The sequence below is a fragment of the Nyctereutes procyonoides genome, unplaced genomic scaffold (assembly GCF_905146905.1).
Source record: "Nyctereutes procyonoides isolate TBG_1078 unplaced genomic scaffold, NYPRO_anot_genome, whole genome shotgun sequence".
Lineage (NCBI taxonomy): Eukaryota > Metazoa > Chordata > Mammalia > Carnivora > Canidae > Nyctereutes > Nyctereutes procyonoides.
The window spans coordinates 15,354,600-15,373,375 of record NW_026575132.1 but is presented as its reverse complement, the minus strand read 5'-3'; the positions used below and the strand labels follow the sequence as shown (position 1 = coordinate 15,373,375).

The 18,776-nt window shown below is 40.5% G+C and overlaps 1 protein-coding gene across 2 annotated transcripts; it reads right to left on the bottom strand.

Moving 5' to 3' along the window:
* Positions 1–18,707, bottom strand: FASTKD2 (FAST kinase domains 2). 2 transcript variants are annotated; one of them, XM_055345433.1, is made up of 13 exons: positions 18,656–18,707; positions 18,116–18,251; positions 16,998–17,801; positions 14,790–14,893; positions 13,997–14,105; positions 13,383–13,506; positions 12,986–13,125; positions 11,730–11,902; positions 4,558–4,721; positions 3,338–3,547; positions 2,846–2,924; positions 1,415–1,529; positions 1–198 (listed from the first exon to the last, which is right to left on the bottom strand). In XM_055345433.1, exons 3-13 carry the CDS (start codon positions 17,700–17,702, stop codon positions 79–81), a joined length of 2,043 nt encoding a protein of 680 aa, XP_055201408.1. In that variant the 5' UTR covers positions 17,703–17,801; positions 18,116–18,251; positions 18,656–18,707; the 3' UTR covers positions 1–78. The 2 variants fall into 2 exon arrangements, with proteins under 2 accessions (XP_055201408.1, XP_055201409.1); XM_055345434.1 differs by lacking the exon at positions 18,116–18,251 and having other exon boundaries at positions 18,656–18,700.
* Between the last annotated feature and the right edge of the window lie 69 nt (positions 18,708–18,776).

Below are 18,776 nucleotides of genomic sequence, written 5' to 3'. Positions count from 1 at the left end.
TTGACAACTGAACTGTAGTCTTTATTAAACTTATTTTACAAACTTATGTCTGCTAATACGAAAAGGCTGCTTTCACTTTTAACACGTGCTTTGTAGATTTACACCAGCAGTAAGAAAGGCTTCGGTTGAGTAGAGTTTGGTCTTCAAAAATGTGACTACATCCTTCATCTCCAGCCTTTCCACCTCCCAATTAGGGACCTTGCCAAAGAAAGGGGAAAATTATCAGTTTGCAAGAAGACGACATGTAAAATAAAAACTAGTTTTGAGACCCACGCATATCAAAGTAACATCGAGGCAAATGTTTTTTTTTTTTACACAAGCAAGTGTTATCTTGTAATTACTCATATTTTAAAGGCTTAGGAAGACTATATGCTAGGGTTGAAGAAAGCTCTACCAGTGAAAATTCTAAAAACTTTAAAGGTTTTCTAAAGGGCACAAAAACTCATTTCTTGAGATAATCTTCCTGAGAATTTATATGATATCCATTATGAGGAAAAAAGTCTTAAGTAGCAGCCCATTAAGAAAAACATGCCATCTTAACCTCAGTAATTTGTACATAATCCATGCTTGGATACGAAAGCACCAAATGAAGATGAGAATGTTTACACTTCACATTATGTGCAGGACCAACTAAGTGGCATTTAGATAGTTTCCAACATTAATATATATAAGTTCATTCATAAGGTTCTTGCTCCATACAGAGAGAGACATGTGAAGAGGCTGGCCAAGCAAAACTGTGGAGCTCAGAATCAAAATGAGCTGTGGGAGGGAAGAGGAAGCTGTCTCCTCTCACGCCCATCCAGCTTTTCCTGGAGACAAACATCCTACGAGCCTCACATCGGTCCATGAAAACAACGCTTAAATTCACATCTTTTCTTCCTTTGTTCAAGAAACTCTGGAAATTGAATATGATGTCATAGGTCTTAAATGAAATAAGAAAATGTATTTTTTATATTTTTCCTCTTAACAAAAAAAGAATAAAGTTGATCAAACATAGTGTTTATAAAACTCCTAGTAAATAATAGTTGCCAGTGGAGTAGAAACCACATCATGCACAGAAATGTTCTTTTCTAGGGGATCCCTGGGTGGCGCAGCGGTTTAGCGCATGCCTTTGGCCCAGGGCACGATCCTGGAGATCCGGGATCGAATCCCACGTCAGGCTCCTGGTGCATGGAGCCTGCTTCTCCCTCTGCCTATGTCTCTGCCTCTCTCTCTCTCTGACTATCATAAATAAATAAAAATTAAAAAAAAAAAAAAAAAGAAATGTTCTTTTCTAAATAAGAAATAACTAAAATACTTATTCCAGTACTGCTGACAATTCCTCTAGGGTCCTAGTAACCAAGCTCAACCACAATATCCCCAGCAGAATGGACATCAGTAACTGAAAAGTATTTTGTTTGCATTTTTTTCTTACCAAGATTACATGAAAACCCATTATTTTCAAATGTCGCATTTTCATGGCAAGGAATCCTTTGGGGTGGCCTAAATCCAAACAGTAAGCAGATCTAGGAACACACAGTATAGCTACCCTGAAAATGAAAGTGCACAAAAGGAGACCCGTTACCAAAAGTGCACAAAAGGAGTGAGATTACATCTACACTCATGCTGCATTTCCTGTTCTTTGGAGATTTCAAATTCAAGTTCTCTGCTGACCACAGTTGTCACCATCCTCTACCTCATTACTAACCTCTGCAAATACTCCAGTACAGCACTGTAAGCATTTTAAGGCTTTCCTATGCAGTGTTAGTCTCTGATATAAATATAATTATTTATGCTACTAGAAGTACTGATGTAGATAAACCAAATGGCAAATGCTTTCCTTCTACATATTGTCTCCTGGAGAGAGAAGCGTTTAAAAACCAGAATGAAGAGAACAAATACAAAGAAAAAAAAAAAAAAACACTAAGAGAAAGGCCGGACTGTTAAAAAGATAACATCTGTATGTGTACCACAACTTGGAAGGTGTAATTCGTTTTTTTCATTGTTCTTGACCTTTTGGAAAGATTAAGCCGGTTGGAGAAAAAAAAAAAAGGCATTTGTATCCTTCCTGTCTTCCCGTATACTTTGGCTGTTATCTGAGATAACATAAAAGAAATTTTATTTTTTAAAGGAATGCTCCTATTCCTTACTTCTTCTCAGTACTTTAGGCTGAGAGCTACTGTATTATTAGGCTCAAACAGTGGAGTACCCAAAAAAGAAAGATTCTCTTTCACAGAGGTCAGAGAAAAAGCCTTTCTCTCAGGGAAGATGGCTAACATGTATAGGGAAAGCACAGTGAAGAAGATGGCCAAGGAACAAGCTGGATGGACTCAGAAAGGGGTAAAGGGTACTGAGTTGGAAGAGAATGGACAAGGATGAGCAGATAAAGTGTGAATCCCTACAGATTTCCTTTCTCTACCTCACACTACTGTATTTATGTGCATGTCCTATGAAGCAATGGGGATAGAAGTTCCTTGGGGTCACGATCCATGTCTTCCTCATCTTTGTGTGCCCTGAAGGGCCTAGCAGGGCCTTTCCACAAAGACTGACTAAACACAGGGTGTGTGCAACGTGACCCGAAGCATCTGCACTGAGAGTTTCAATTATGTTAACATTGCTTTATTGTACTACTCGGCTTTAAAACCTAATTTGTAAAAATTGCCTATTTCATTACATGGCTCAACTCCAGTCCACCGTCTAATGAATGCTTGTGTTTACACCTAAGCAGTAGATTAATGGTTGCAAAGTCCCTTGGTACATCACAAGCTCTACACAAATAGAAGGTCTTAGTACTGTTACTGCTATCTAACACGAAGTCTGTGAGAATTAAATTCAGAAACTCAGCAAATGAATATATGTCAGTAACCTTCGAATATCTGCAGAAGTTACCACGCTGGAAAATGGAAGCACTTGACTTCTGTTAATATCCATTCTGACTTCAAAATCTGAAAGAAAAAAATTAATTTTTCAAACATTCCTCAAAGTGATTTTGTTTCAAAATGTAACTATCACTACCAATAATGATAATGGCATCAGACAAAACATATGATGAGCTTACCATGTGCCAGACTCCAATCTGGATTTTATATGCATCATTTATAACATTTATATGCATCATCTCACTTATTCATCACAGAAACCCTAGGAGGTGGACACTATGTTTACTGCTATTTTAGGGTCAAGGGGATGGAGGCAAGAGCCTTGCAAACACAGCACTAGAACGTACAGAGCAAGAATCCAAACCTGGCAGTCCAGCTTCAGAGCCAACGCTCCACTAACCTACCATGGACTCATATTTGTCTGAAATAAATGAAAATAAATAAAATACCATAGAGGAAAATCACATAAAGTCCCATACCGATACAATAATTATGTGGCAACTGTGTATTTTTTGAAAAGTATCCTTCTCCCAGAAGGCTTCTTAGAGCATCTGTCACCTTCTCATGTAGATATAATGGTGTGGACGGTGGCGGTAACAGTTCTAAGTCTATGTCCATGTGACAAGAAATATCAAGTTTTAGGCAAACAGCCAAAATACGAAGCTTGTGAGCATTCCTCTCAGTGTCATCTAAAAAAAGGAGAAAGAAAATACACATAGAGTTAAGAAGAAACATTAACGCCACACTTAAAACACTGTATTAATGCACCTAAATTCCTGATGACCTGTTTATCAGGAGAAATCTCTCTGTGTCCCCGTAGTTCCCACAGTATCTAAATTGGTGCCCGGTATTTGAAAATGTTTTACAGTTTAAAAGATCTTTTGAAGAGATTTATAGTCTAAACTCTTCACTGAATGATGAGCAATGCCCAGGAAAGTTCAAATGCCTCATGATTAAACAAAGGCAAAGTTGGGAATCCATTCGAAAACATGTTTCGAATCCATGTTTTCTGGGATTAAGACTGATTCCCCCACTGTGACTGCTTAAAAAATCAGGACGTGCTACTGTTTCTTCTTCACAATTTGATTTTGGAACTTCCTAACATTGTTTTTAAAGGAATTTAAACTTCTCTATTCTCAGACACATTACTGAATTTTGTATATCTAGCTGAATATTGCTTTTCTTTAATACTAAAGACCAAAAATCAACAATTAACTTCATCCCAGGAGTAAATAAGTTCACTACTTTGGGAACTATTTGACTGCTTGATCTAAGAGCTTGTGTCCTCCCCATATAGGCCAAGAGTCACAAAGTGATTAGGGCTGCAAAAGCTGACTGAACTGGGCTCCAAACGTGACATATAAGGATTAGGAAGTACAAACACCTCTGATCAAGGCATACGGAACACCGTGAACATGTAGCCTTTGTACAGGTGCAGACAGTGTAAATAAAAGGAACAATGGAGATGTGTTTCTGATCCTTGCCTTCTACACCTAAGGTCTGTCATTAAAGGAGGCTGCGTAGGTTTCCTGTTTGAGGCACTGACCTCTGACTTCACCATTTTGCATCCTTTCCTGAGTAGCATCTGCTCTGCACATTTTAACTAACTCTACTTCGACTATGACCCCATTCCGAATCACAAGGTAGCTAGCTAGCAGGACTGCCTTATTTTGAGCACCACTGTACACTGACACTGTACCTGATACCAGCAGCTCATTGATGACGTCCTTTTGGAGAAGTGGGTTAATAAGGGCCATGGGAAAATGGTTCATCAAGCAAAACGAACACACAGCGTTCAGTAGATTTTCAGAAGAGATGTGGTGAAGATAACCAGTCAGAGAGCTAGTCATAACTTCTTGGAATCTTCAAGGAAACAAAGAAAAGTCAGCTTTCAAATATAAACAGAAGACAAGGCCGTGGTAGGGAGATAAAGTGCCAGAGAACCAATGGCTTTAAGGAGCCCAAAGAAAGGAAGTAAGAAAATCAGGCTGGCAGTGAGTACTCGCATGTCTGTCAGGTCAGGTGGCTACCTCAGAATAAATATATATGCTCAATAAATGTTATTTAGCTACCACTACATGTCTTGCACAGAGTAAATATTTACTTTAGTAAATATTTAGTTACTATTAAAACTTGATGGGGACTTTACGCCTTCGGAAGATGGCGGAAGAGCAGGGTCCCCAAGTCACCTGTCCCCACCAAATTACCTAGATAACCTTCAAATCATCCTGAAAATCTACGAATTCGGCCCGAGATGTAAAGAGAGACCAGCTGGAACGCTACAGTGAGAAGAGTTTGCGCTTCTATCCAGGTAGGAAGACGGGGGAAAAGAAATAAAGGAACAAAAGGCCTCCGAGGGGAGGGGCCCCGCGAGGAGCCGGGCTGAGGCCGGGGCGAGTGTCCCCAGGACAGGAGAGCCCCGTCCCGGAGGAGCAGGAGCTGCACCAACCTTCCCGGGCGGGCGGAAAGGGGCTCGCAGGGAGTTGGAGCAGGACCCAGGAGAGCGGGGATGCCCTCGGGCTCCCGGGGACACTAACAGACACCTGCGCCCCGGGAGAGCCCCACACCCCGCGGCAGAGCTCCCTAAGGGCTGCAGCGCGCACGGCGGGACCGACCGGAGCAGCTCGGAGGGGCTCGGGCGGCGGCTCCGCGGAGGGGGCTGCGGGGCGGGAGCGCGAATCCAACAGCGCAGGCCCCGGAGCACAGGGCGCCGGGACACAGCCCAGGATCCGGCCTCCCCCGGGACAGGCAGAGGCCGGGAGGGCCCAGGACAGCGAGGACGCTCCTGCCCGAGCTGAGCAGATCAGCGGCCCCGTCCCGGAGCCTCCAGGCCCTGCAGACGGAGAACCGAGAGCCCCGAGCCCCGTAGTTCCTGCGGAGGCTAAATCCAGGCTTCCAGAGTTGCCATAGCAACTGCTGCTGTTCCTCCTGGGGCCCCACGGGGTAAACAACCCCCGCTGAGCCCTGCAGCAGGCAGGGGCAGAGCAGCTCCCCCAAGTGCTGACACCTGAAAATCAGCGCAACAGGCCCCTCCCCCAGAAGACCAGCTGGACGGACCAGTGATACTCCCCCGTGTTCCAATACAACTTGTTTTTGGCCACTCTGCACTGAGCAAAATGACTAGAAGGAAAACTTCACCTCAAAAGAAAGAATCAGAAACAGCCCTCTCTCCCACAGAGCTACAAAATCTGGATTACAATTCAATGTCAGAAAGCCAATTCAGAAGCACTATTATACAGCTACTGGTGGCTCTAGAAAAGAGCATTAAGGACTCACGAGACTTCATGACTGCAGAATTTAGATCCAATCAGGCAGAAATTAAAAATCAATTGAATGAGATGCAATCCAAACTAGAAGTCCTAACGACGAGGGTTAACGAGGTGGCGAGGGTTAACGAGGTGGAAGAACGAGTGAGTGACATAGAAGACAAGTTAATGGCAAAGAGGGAAACTGAGGAAAAAAGAGACAGTCAATTAAGGGACCATGAAGACAGATTAAGGCAAATAAATGACAGTCTAAGGAAGAAAAACCTACGTTTAATTGGGGTTCCCGAGGGCGCCGAAAGGGACAGAGGGCCAGAATATGTATTTGAACAAATCCTAGCTGAAAACTTTCCCAATCTGGGAAGGGAAACAGGCATTCAGATCCAGGAAATAGAGAGATCCCCCCCTAAAATCAATAAAAACCGTTCAACACCTCGACATCTAATAGTGAAGCTTGCAAATTCCAAAGATAAAGAGAAGATCCTTAAAGCAGCAAGAGACAAGAAGTCCCTGACTTTCATGGGGAGGAATATTAGGGTAACAGCAGACCTCTCCACAGAGACGTGGCAGGCCAGAAAGGGCTGGCAGGATATATTCAGGGTCCTAAATGAGAAGAACATGCAACCAAGAATACTTTATCCAGCAAGGCTCTCATTCAGAATGGAAAGAGAGATAAAGAGCTTCCGAGACAGGCAGGAACTGAAAGAATATGTGACCTCCAAACCAGCTCTGCAAGAAATTTTAAGGGGGACTCTTAAAACTCCCCTTTAAGAAGAAGTTCAGTGGAACAATCCACAAAAACAAGGACTAAATAGATATCATGATGACACTAAACTCATATCTGTCAATAGTAACTCTGAACGTGAACGGGCTTAGTGACCCCATCAAAAGGCGCAGGGTTTCAGACTGGATAAAAAAACAGGACCCATCTATTTGCTGTCTACAAGAGACTCATTTTAGACAGAAGGACACCTACAACCTGAAAATAAAAGGTTGGAGAACCATTTACCATTCAAATGGTTCTCAAAATATACCCTAAAAACTATAGAACACTTCTGAAAGAAATTGAGGAAGACACAAAGAGATGGAAAAATATTCCATGCTCATGGATTGGCAGAATTAATATTGTGAAAATGTCAATGTTACCCAGGGCAATTTACACGTATAATGCAATCCCTATCAAAATACCATGGACTTTCTTCAGAGACTTAGAACAAATTATTTTAAGATTTGTGTGGAATCAGAAAAGACCCCGAACAGCCAGGGGAATTTTAAAAAAGAAAACCATATCTGGGGGCATCACAATGCCAGATTTCAGGTTGTACTACAAAGCTGTGTTCATCAAGACAGTGTGGTACTGGCACAAAAACAGACATATAGATCAATGGAACAGAATAGAGAACCCAGAAGTGGACCCTGAACTTTATGGTCAACTAATATACAATAAAGGAGGAAAGACGATCCACTGGAAGAAAGTCTCTTCAATAAATGGTGCTGGGAAAATTGGACATCCACATGCAGAAGAATGAAACTGGACCACTCTCTTGCACCATACACAAAGATAAACTCAAAATAGATGAAAGATCTAAATGTGAGACAAGATTCCATCAAAATCCCAGAGGAGAACTCAGGCAACACCCTTTTTGAACTTGGCCACAGTAACCGGAGAAGGACAAACAGTGTATGTTCTCATTCATTTGGGGAATATGAATAATAGTGAAAGGGAATATAAGGGAAGGGAGAAGAAATGTGTGAGAAATATCAGAAAGGGAGACAGAACATAAAGACTTCTAACTCTGGGAAATGAACTAGGGGTGGTGGAGGGGGAGGAGGGCGGGGGGTGGGGGTGAATGGGTGACGGGCACTGAGGGGGACACTTGACGGGATGAGCACTGGGTGTTATTCTGTATGTTGGTAAATTGAACACCAATAAAAATTAATTTATAAAATAAAAAAAATAAAGTTACTTTAAAAAAAAAAACTTGATGGGGTAGGTATTATTAATCTCATAATAAAGATGAATAAACAGGTTCAGAGAAGTTGAGGAACTTCTCCAAGAACAAACTACCATGAAATAACAGAGACAGTGCTGGAATCCAAGCTGTCAGGCTCTAGAGCCTTTTAACCATTCTCTTGCTTTTTACCATGAGTATGTCTATAAGGTCTGGAACACTACCACAATTTTATAACCAATAAAAATTATCTAGCTATCAACACTGAGTTAAAAGAACCGCAAACTTAATCCTACCACCAAGAACTAATGTTATACATTATGGCAAAGCAGTTAAGCATGAAGAGAGGAAAGATCAAATTAGGCGGGGTCATTTTACCAGGGTGACACTGGTAATAAATGGCACAGACAGGTTCTGAACCCAGGTCAGTCAGTCTTAGGACATAAGCTACTGATCATTATGTAAGAAGAAAAAAAATGACAATATACAAAGTACTGTGATAGCACACAGGAAAGGAGGTAGATAGAGCAGCTTTGGGGACAAGGAGAATTTCACTGAGTGGAAAAGATGGGAAAAGGGAAGATTATTTGAAACTGAGCAAAGAAACGGGAGGCTTGCAAACGGACACTATCTGTGCTGTTGTCAGCAGCTAGCGAGGCTAAGGCACAAAGCAGTGATTCTTACAGTGAAGGCAAGTATGCCCTGGAGCAAGCCCTTATGCACAATGCGGCTGTACAGAAAAGGGCCTCGGATCAGCTGGGAGGTCCCAGGGGCAGCAGCAGATGGGGGAGGGAGGGAGTGGGAGGCTGTGGCAGGCTAAGCAGGACTGCAGGGGTTACTATGGGGTGGGGAGAAGGGAACAGGTCCAAGGGACAGCAGTGAGGCAAGAAAGGATAGGCTGAAGATGACCACATCTGGAACCTGAGTGGGTGGTAATCACCTCTCCGATCTCATCCCACTCCTGTATGTCATGCTTTAGCACACCCAATTGTGTGTCCTTACCTGCACATGTTCTGTTTCTTTCCTCCCTGACTTGAATATAGTGTCCCTTCTGCTCACAATCTTCTTTCCTGCTTAGCTTCCTAAGATTACCTATTTCTCCACCTTTTAAGATCTGCTTAGGTACCACCTCCTCCAGGCAGCACTGTTTGGTGTTCATCCTGAAACTCCTCATCACCAGGCTTGCATCCTGGCACATCCTCTATTGCCATACATGCTGTATAAAATCTATCACTCCAATTTTCATGCAGTCTTTGCCAAAATTCATGTCTACCTTATCCATTACACAGAATCCTGGTAAAAAGGATAGTGTGGTGGGGTGCCTGGCTGGCTCAGCTGGTGGGGTGTGTGACTTGATCTCGGGGTTCTGAGTTCAAGTCCTACATTGGGTGTAGAGATTATTTAAAAATAAAATCTTAAAAAAAATAAAGATTATATCTTATTCGTCTTTGTCCTAAGTACTCAAGTGCTTGGCATATAGGTTTTCTGACTAAATAAACAAACTTACATAAGGAAGACTCAAAAAGGAGAATGTTAGTAGACAAGGATTAATCAAGAATAATGATGCACACCAAGTTGAGTACATTCAACATATACAGCTTTTTACATGTTTATCATACCTTAATAAGGTGGTTTAAAAACTCATTTCATATAGTTTTCAGTAAATGGTAAATAACTGATGGAGGAGGGGAGGGAGGAGAAGCAGCAATAAGAGAGGAAAAGGAAGACGTATGGTGACCCCACGCAAGCCACAGAAATTCGGGATTTTAGGAGCACACTGAGGACCAGAAATGCCAATCTGCAATTATCTATATGGTGATAAGTACAGATCAAGAAGAAACCAAAGGCCTAAAATGACAGCTTAAATGTTAAATGTTTTCTTTCTTGGGTTTCAAACCCAGGAATGCACTCTGGATTTAACACACTCTCTCTCCCAGAGGCCACCACGTTAATAAAATGATGAATGTACCACATGTGGATATACAATGTGCTAAGCCAAATTTTCTACCACTCTCTTCTAGTCAACTTCCCAAATGCTCTGAGTTAGCCCACTTCTCAAATCTCTGCCACTGCAGCCAAAGACACCATCATCCTTTCTTTTCCCTAGAGCATTCATTTGGTACCTCCATTGATTGCCTTCCTCTGGAAGTCCAAGATGTACCTCCTTAAGTAGACTAGACAAACGTGGAGCATGGTGTAACAAGGTGGAACAGGTAGTCTCTTGGGATGCCCACAGTGAGCTGGAAAACTCCCTAACCACCCAGCGTTTGATCTCCTAATACCATGGAACCCATGCAGCCGTTTCTGGAGTTTTAGTTACCACTCAGCTTGACAGTGTCCATGAGGTGCCGGAGATACGTAGGAGGCAGCCTCTTAAGAAAACCAATCCAAGGGAGTAGAGGAAGACAGACTTTGGGGAATACTTTTCACTCTTTATTCTATGCCAGGTCTTAGGCTAAGTTCAGAATCACAAGAACCTAGGTCTGACTCTAGAGAGCTTTCCAACTGAGAAGCAGAGCCAGGCTTCCTGACGAATAATCACAGCTCTGTGTCAGGGCCCCACCAGAGCTTCATATAAGATGTGACAAGCACAGAAGCTCTGAAATGTAGCACAAACTGAGTTTTTCAGTACAACAGAGGGTCCAGTGGGCAGCTGCCTTCCAGTTGGCCCAGCACCATTTCTGGGGTTATGTGCTCCAGAGGGACGGGCGGGTGACCCAAACTCAGCCATTTGGATTTCTTCTTTTGGAAATCTGAATCCTGACAGAAAACCACATGGACAGAAAGCCGCTGGGTCAAGTCACTTACCTAATGGCAAATGGATGGCCTGAGACTCTTGCCACCTAGACCCTTGGAACTGGCCTACGTTGTGCCTGGCACCCTGTGGCCTACACTGGAATTCTTTTTTTTTTTTTTTTGGAATTCTTTTACACATATCAACCCATTTACTCCTCATAACAACTCACTGTGATTAGAAACAACTCTTTCTTTTTTTTTTTTTTTTGAAATAACTCTTATTTCTTATCCCAATTTAACAGACGAAGAAACTGAAGCCCAAATTAGTAACTTGCCAGAAGTTAAGTAGCTAATGAATGGCAGAGCTGGAATTCAAACCTAAGCAATGTGTCTCCAAAGTCTGTACTTTTAATCACTCCTCTAAAAAAATGACATATTATATACATTTTGTTTTTTAGTGAACCCAAACTGATTTACAGAGGGAGAAATGATGTTCTGGGTGGGAAGCAGAGGTATGAAGAGTTCAGTATGTCTGAGGAACTGCTGTATTTAATAGCAGAAATGCATGGGTGTGGTTAAAAATGAAAATGATAGAAAGCAGTAGCTTGGGACCAAATGAATAGTCATGGTCAAAACTGAACTATGAACTCAGGAGCTGAAGGAATAAGCCAGGAGAGTTTGAGATGAAGATTCCTATGCTGAATTAACAAATACATCATAAAGAACAAAGAAACAAGCAAGAAAAAAAAATCACCAATAATAACTTCACAAATTAAGAATATTACACTTATTTCTTGATACTGATGATGGCCATGGGTGTGTTCACTTGTAATAATGCACTAAGCTTATGATGGTTTGTAACCTTTTTTTGAAGTATGTTATATGGCAATTAAAAAAATTAAAAAAGAAGAGGTACATACTTTGGGGTCTGGCTTTTGTAGAAGTGATTGAGAGAAGAATACACATGAAGAATAGAAAGAATGCTCCTCATGTTTAGAAAGCCAGGATCATCTATCACTTTCTTCATGAACAAGTCCATCAAATCAGTATGTCGATAGCCAAGGTTTTCAAATAAAATGAGGAGAAAGAGAACCTTTAAAAAAGAATGAGGTGACGGAAAACTTTTTTAAATTATGGAATGCTACCAGTAATTTTCTTAGATCTCAAAAAATTGAAACAACAATAAAATTGTCCAGATGAATATTCCCTAAAAAGAAATAATTCTCTTTTCCTCACAAAATCTGTTCTAGTAAATCTTGAATCAGTCATTAAGTTAATAAGCAATCTCTTTTTATAAACTGAGAAACAGAGCATACAAGGGTTTCCATATTTCCATTTCATTTAAAAAATAAATCCTTTCCTATAATGCTTTCCATACAACAGATCTGAAAATTACTTTAAATATACCCTTTCTGAGGTTTTTTAAAATGACCAACTCAGTTTTGAACTATTCCCTCTTCCAAACCTAGACACTTCCTACATTTGCAACATGTTAAGAGAGAACTCAAAATTTCCTCTATTCAATATGTAGTTGTACAAATGAGAACAGAGGTGAAATATACTACAATTAAATTAAAATTTCCAGTTCTTTCCTTCTTGGAACTTCTATTAGTATTTCTCTTTCTAAAGCCGATTTCCACAACAAACTCAATAAGCCCCTTACATTCCAAAGTAAAGGGAACCTAGTGATCGAACACAATTACTACTGCCTCATTACAAAAAGTAGTTTTTAACCACAGGCTTCATTAGATGATTATATTACTAACACAGCCCCCAAATTTAAAGATTCTTACTCCGGAAAAAACAAGACAACCTTCCACAAATAGAAGATAGACATGATCATTAAGCAATGACATATTATTCTTCAAAAAGCATAAGCCTGTCATCATGCATTTTTATTATTCTAAGTCTAAAAAAGAAAAAGTAGAAAGACAGAAATAATCTTAACTATCCAAAGTACCAAAAAATATTTTGCAAAACAGTACAAACTTCAGACTTTATTTTTCTTTCGGAAAGATGTGATAAGGAGCTAATTTTTCAAAAGTCAAATCAACATTGGAATATTTTGGTCTCTTTAACTGTTCTAAAGCTGATAGAGAAATACCCAGAATGTTAAATGAATTGATATGCTTCTTGAAAGCTTCTGGGGCTTATTCTAACCTGTTAACGAACTTACTTGTTTTAACTTCCAGATATCAATAGTTGTAGCCACATAATCTGCTATTGCCTTAAAAAGATTTAAATTACGGTACTGGAGGTCTCTGCAAGACTGCAATATGGTGATCAATACTTTAACAGGACATCCATGGATATTACCTTTAAGAATGAATTAAATAAACAAACAAAAATTACCAGATGGCTTTGAATGTAAAATCCAAGATATCTACACTCAATATGTTTGTTTCTTGAGAGGAATATTGCACTATATTTTGTAAAAGACAAAAACAAAAAATATAGGCAAAAATAACATTTAGATCTAATCATTAGTTTTTGTTTGTCTAACAGTAAAGCTTTTAACAAACAAAACAAATATAGTCCAGAACAGTAGGTGGGGTGCTAAAAATTCCCCTTACCTATGACCGTCTTACTGCATTCATTCAGAAGTATAACAGAGCGGTGATTCATGGCAGCTAATGCCTCAAACATGTTCTGGCTATTCGAATCAGAAAATCTGTCTAATTCCCTCAAGGCTTTCATCTAAAGAAAAACAAAGTTTAATTTATAATTTGTGGCAAAGTAAATTAAACTTTTACTTTTAAGTAAAAGGGGTAAAGTTTGAGCAAAATGACTCAAATAGATATACAAGTTGAATATACATATTAATATAAATAGGAGCGCCTGAGTGTCTCAGTGGGTTAAGTGTCCAGCTCTTAGTGTGGGATCAGGTCATGATCCCAAGCCCCATGTGGGGCTCCATGCCCACTGGGGAGTCTGCTTCAAGATCCTCTCCCTCTGCCCCTCCTCTCACTTGCACGTGCATGAGCTCTCTCAAACAAATAAACCAATCTTAAAAAAAATGTTTACATATACAAATAGATATAAGTCTACTTCTCTTACTTCTCTTTAGCAAAACTGAACCCCAAAACACAACATCTTTCTAAAACCTGACTTTAGGAACTGATAGCAGGTCATAAGAATTTTTTTTTTTCAAATCTTACCCACTAGAGAAAATTCAAAATCTGTTTACCTCCAGTTTCCTTTTAAGACCAACTGGCGCATCTTTTCCAACACATTTTATCACAGCTTGTAATGTAAAGACACGTTCTATTTTCCAGACTTGCTGATCAACAAGTAATCTGTAATTAGATACAATACCACAATCCCAGGATCCAAAAACCAGAAAAATTATTTTAGAAGTTATCTGGTCCAGCTCCTACTTCGAGGCAAGGCAGATGAAGCCAATAGAAATAACCTACCTGCCCAAGGGAGCATAAGTAGTTAAAGATCTAGGACCAGTCTAGCACTATTTCCTCTCACATTATTTTGCCATCATGAATAAACAAAACACATCAAGACATTATAATAAAATATCCCAATGTACAGTCAATGAACAAGGAAATTAAATATTATTCTCACTTACTTATGACATTAGATCGGTTGCATCAATTTTATAAATTACAAAATTCAAGCTCCTTTTTGAGCCCGGTCAGCAGCATGTAACCTTCTCAGATGCCCAAATAACTATTATGAGCTGAATACATGCCAATTCTCTCCTAGCCCCCATCGGTTCTGTTATAAGATCAATTTTGAATTCAATGTTACCCACACTTTTTTTTATGGTAGAGTAAAAAAGAAGCATCATTTCTAACTTTACTTGATCTAGAAGCAAGGTTTTAAGTTTAATAAGGCATCAAAGACTATAACAACCAACACAGTCTCTCCCCATCCAAATAAGGCAGGCCGGCTTTCATATTGGTTTTTGATTTGAGATATAAAAGGAATAGAGAATGCCACATGAAGAAAGCAGAGACAGTACTCACCGCAAGCCTGCTCGAAGAACGTCCACATTCTTACACGGCTTCATTGCCTCTAAAACGGCTGACAAAACTGAAAGACATTTCTCATCACATTCATTGATACGTTCCTATTGAAATATAATTACAAAAACACTGCAGATGACAAGCCCGTGGTAGACCACCTCACCTAAGCAAAACACTGAACTGAAGCTCTCAAATGACTAAATATCAAACCAGTAATTCATAGCCCACAATAAACAACATCTTTGAGAAATAAAATGTCATATGTAGTGAATTTTCCAAATAATCAATATATACTTTTACGTTATCAACACTTTTTTTTTTTTTTTTACAATTTACCATTACCATCACTTTTTTTTCCCCCATTACTATCACTTTTAACTACATAGGGAACAAAATCTACCAAATAAACATGGATATATTATGTGGTTTAAACACACACACAAAAAAATTCATTCTTAATGAATTGTGACATTTAGAAATCACAATAACATAAAAACTTAAAAACTCTCATGCTTAATAACATAATTCTTGAATTCTATAATAGGATAGAACTATATGTGAGATCACCCTCAAGAAATCTAAAAATTATTTAATTCTGATCACTGACTTTAGAAGTCTGAGATGTCCACACTTAAAAAGTAAATAATTACTTCAATGAGCTATCATTTCTTCATCATATCTGGTACTTAAGTGAGATCAAACAGGACCCTGACTCCCTTGTTTGAAACCAAAAGTGGCTCCTCTACCCAATTTCATCTTTCTTCCAGTCCATTTTCCACTCATACAGTGATCTAAAATATAAATTTGAACATGTCAATCCTTTGCTTAAAATACCTCAATAGATCCCCATTGCCAATAGGATAATTCCAAACTCCTTATGCAGGTTCTTTATGATTTAATCCCCCCCGCCCATTTCCAGCCTCATGTCTTGCCACACTACACCCATAACCCCTGCTCCCCAACCATAATTATACAATTTCCTCCCTACTCCCTCAAACACACAACCGCAACAGTCTATATACTTCAGCACCACTGAACTACTTTCCGCTCCCTAAACTTGCCAAACTTTTCTTCTGGATAAACAGGCAAATCCTCTGCCTCAGATATTATTCCCTTCACTATCGATCTTGTAACTCACAAACTGCTACTCACTGCCTGGATTCAACTTAGATATTATCTCCTGCTGAGCTAGAATCCTTGTTCTTCCATAAACTGGGCTTTGTTAATTCACCCAGCCCATTGACATCACTACAAATAGTGAGGTTAACAGAAAGGTAACCTTGGGCAGGTTATTTAAGCCTCAATTTCCTAATTAGTAAGATGAAAGCAGTATCTGTTTTAAGAGGCTACACTGAGGATTATATGACCAATTCTGTTTTCAAATTGTACATATATCTCTGCCTCAAACACTAATCCTGTATCCTGCTCCCGTCTCCTCTTCTCATCATGAAGGCCTTCTCCTAAGTTGGAAGTCTGTTAATATACTCTTACAAGACTCTATTTTTCTTTCATGCACCGAAAGCACTCGGTGGCCATTATTTTGTTCATAATTATATTCCCTTGGGCTTTGCTCAGTGCCTATACGGTAAATGTATGACTTATTAAGTGATTGTTGGTTATTTTTGTAATTGCCTACAAAATACCTGTCCTTCCCACTACATTATAAGAATCATGTCTCCTATATGTCTCTAGTGACAAATGTAGTAACTGATACATAACTGACCCCAAATACACATTTTCTGTATGAATAAATGAATCCACTGTTTGATCTTAGCCAAGTTGTTTAACATCACTAAGTCTGTTTCTTCATCTGCCAAACTGAGATAAACTTCGACCTTGCAGGGCTATGGAGAGGACTAAGTAAGTGTAGGTACTCAATAATATTAGTTCTCTCCACTACCCTCCTCTCCTACCTTCAACTAACCAACCTTTCCTTGTATATTTTGTATCTCTCTTCATGTTAGTATATTACTATTAGTCAACTCTGGCAAAGAAAAATGGTGTAAGCTTTCATCAATTTCCATAGCAAAGGAAAGGAAAGACCTGGTTAACTTAAGGTCCTTAAATCATCTATATGCAGAAATAAATATAAACTACCCACTCCACTGGTCATCTCTTCCAAGGAGGAGATATATTTGTATTTCCCCTCACTCGTTCAAGGCGTGCCAAACTGAGTAAAACGACATTTAAGTCTCCTTCTGATTTTACCTGGGCCACCCTCAACAAAGTCTGTACCAGCAGAGTGTTCTGAGGAATTCCAAGCTTCACTATGGCATGAAGACTGAACAGTACGTGATCATAGTGCATGATCTTGGCTTCCCTCAACGTATGTTCACACAGCTGATGAAACGCAGGGTGGTTAAACATCAGCTGTTTTTCAACGCGCCTCTGGTCCTCAGACATCCTTTTGGCGACTGTCCACATTGCTGAAAAATAGTTACTACTGGGGAAAGTAGGTCCTTTTGAAAATATGTCTAGCACATCACTCAGAGAACTACACTCCTGAGACAGTTTTCTAAGGCTGACAGGGGATGGTTTTGTTTCCTTGGTGAGCACATCTTCATTGGAGGCCTCATGATGAAAGTTTATCTTCTTCAATCCGTTATCAGAGACAGAATGTTTTGAATCAAAGGACAGTCTTCTGGGACAAAGCAGTCTGTTGACTGTATGGACTATTTCAGGGCCTATGCCCTGAAAATTATCTCCTGACTTAAAAATCAAGGCGTCCTGAAAGAGGTATCTAACAGATGACTGCACTCTATTATCGAAGTCACCGAAGAGAAGGTTTCTTGGGTTCCAGTTTGAATGGACAATTTTTGGTCTGGAAACTCCCAGCCTCCTAGTTCTGCTTGTTGGAACTAACGTACTGAAAGGTCTGAGGTTCCGTAAAAAGGAACCCGCTCTGTTAGTCATTGTGCTATCCTCTCCAGTACTTTCAAACCCCTTTAAAGTAGTCTACCCAACACAAATGCCACTTGTAGGAGTGAAAGAGAAGGCATGCCCGCTGTTTTCCTGTAGGGGAAGGAGTTATAAAAGACATAAAAAAATCAAAGCAAGATTTTAATTTTTAAGAAACGAAATCAATTTAACGCACACAAAAGTGGGAACCTATAGGGACATTAAAGATTAAAACGGGGGCAGCCCTGGTGGCTCAGCGGTTTAACGCCTGCCTTTGGCCCAGGGCGTGATCCTGGAGACCCGGGATCGAGTCCCACGTCGGGATCCCTGCGTGGAGCCTGCCCCTCTCCCTCCCTCCCTCTCTCTCTCAGGAATAAATGAACAAAATATTTAAAATAATAAAGATGAAAACGGTAAAACTACTTTACCAATGCGGGCCTCCTCCCACTTCTCCCACAATGTATAAACTGTCTTTGAGAAGCCAGGTAAGTTTGCGGTCGACCGTCGGGAGTTTAAAAAATAAGTAAGTGAAATTTCTCATGAAAAGTGTTCCCACACGGTTTCCTATGAAGAAAGGGAGGGATTTTACGTTACCACCGCTTTGGTGATGTCGTCCACGAAAAAGTTCGGACGGCTGACGGATACTTTTTTTAACACGAAGACTTAGCAACGGCCGACCCCGGACTGTAAAGAATAGGGACTGAGACAAGTAGAACGCTGAGGAGAGGAAGCGACACCCCAAAGGGACAGTCGCATGCGGCCTGCGCTGGGGAGGGGGACACAATCAGCCAGTATCACCAGAGCTCCTCAAGGGTTAGGAGCCAGTCTTTTCGCAGCTGGGCCACCTACCATTTACCCACCCGCTAAAGTCAAGCCCCAAGCAACTCGTTCGACCCTCCTCCAGCAGTCAAGAAGTCTACAGCGCGTAGCACCACCAACTGCTCCGCCTGGGCTCGAAGCCCACTCACCTGAGGTCAGAACCCCACGGTTCTATACGGGCGCAGCCATGACAGCTTCCCCCCCACCCCCGCGAGCCGCGCGTATCGCGAGATTTTACGGATCCTTCCGAGGTCAAAAAGCTTACGTTCC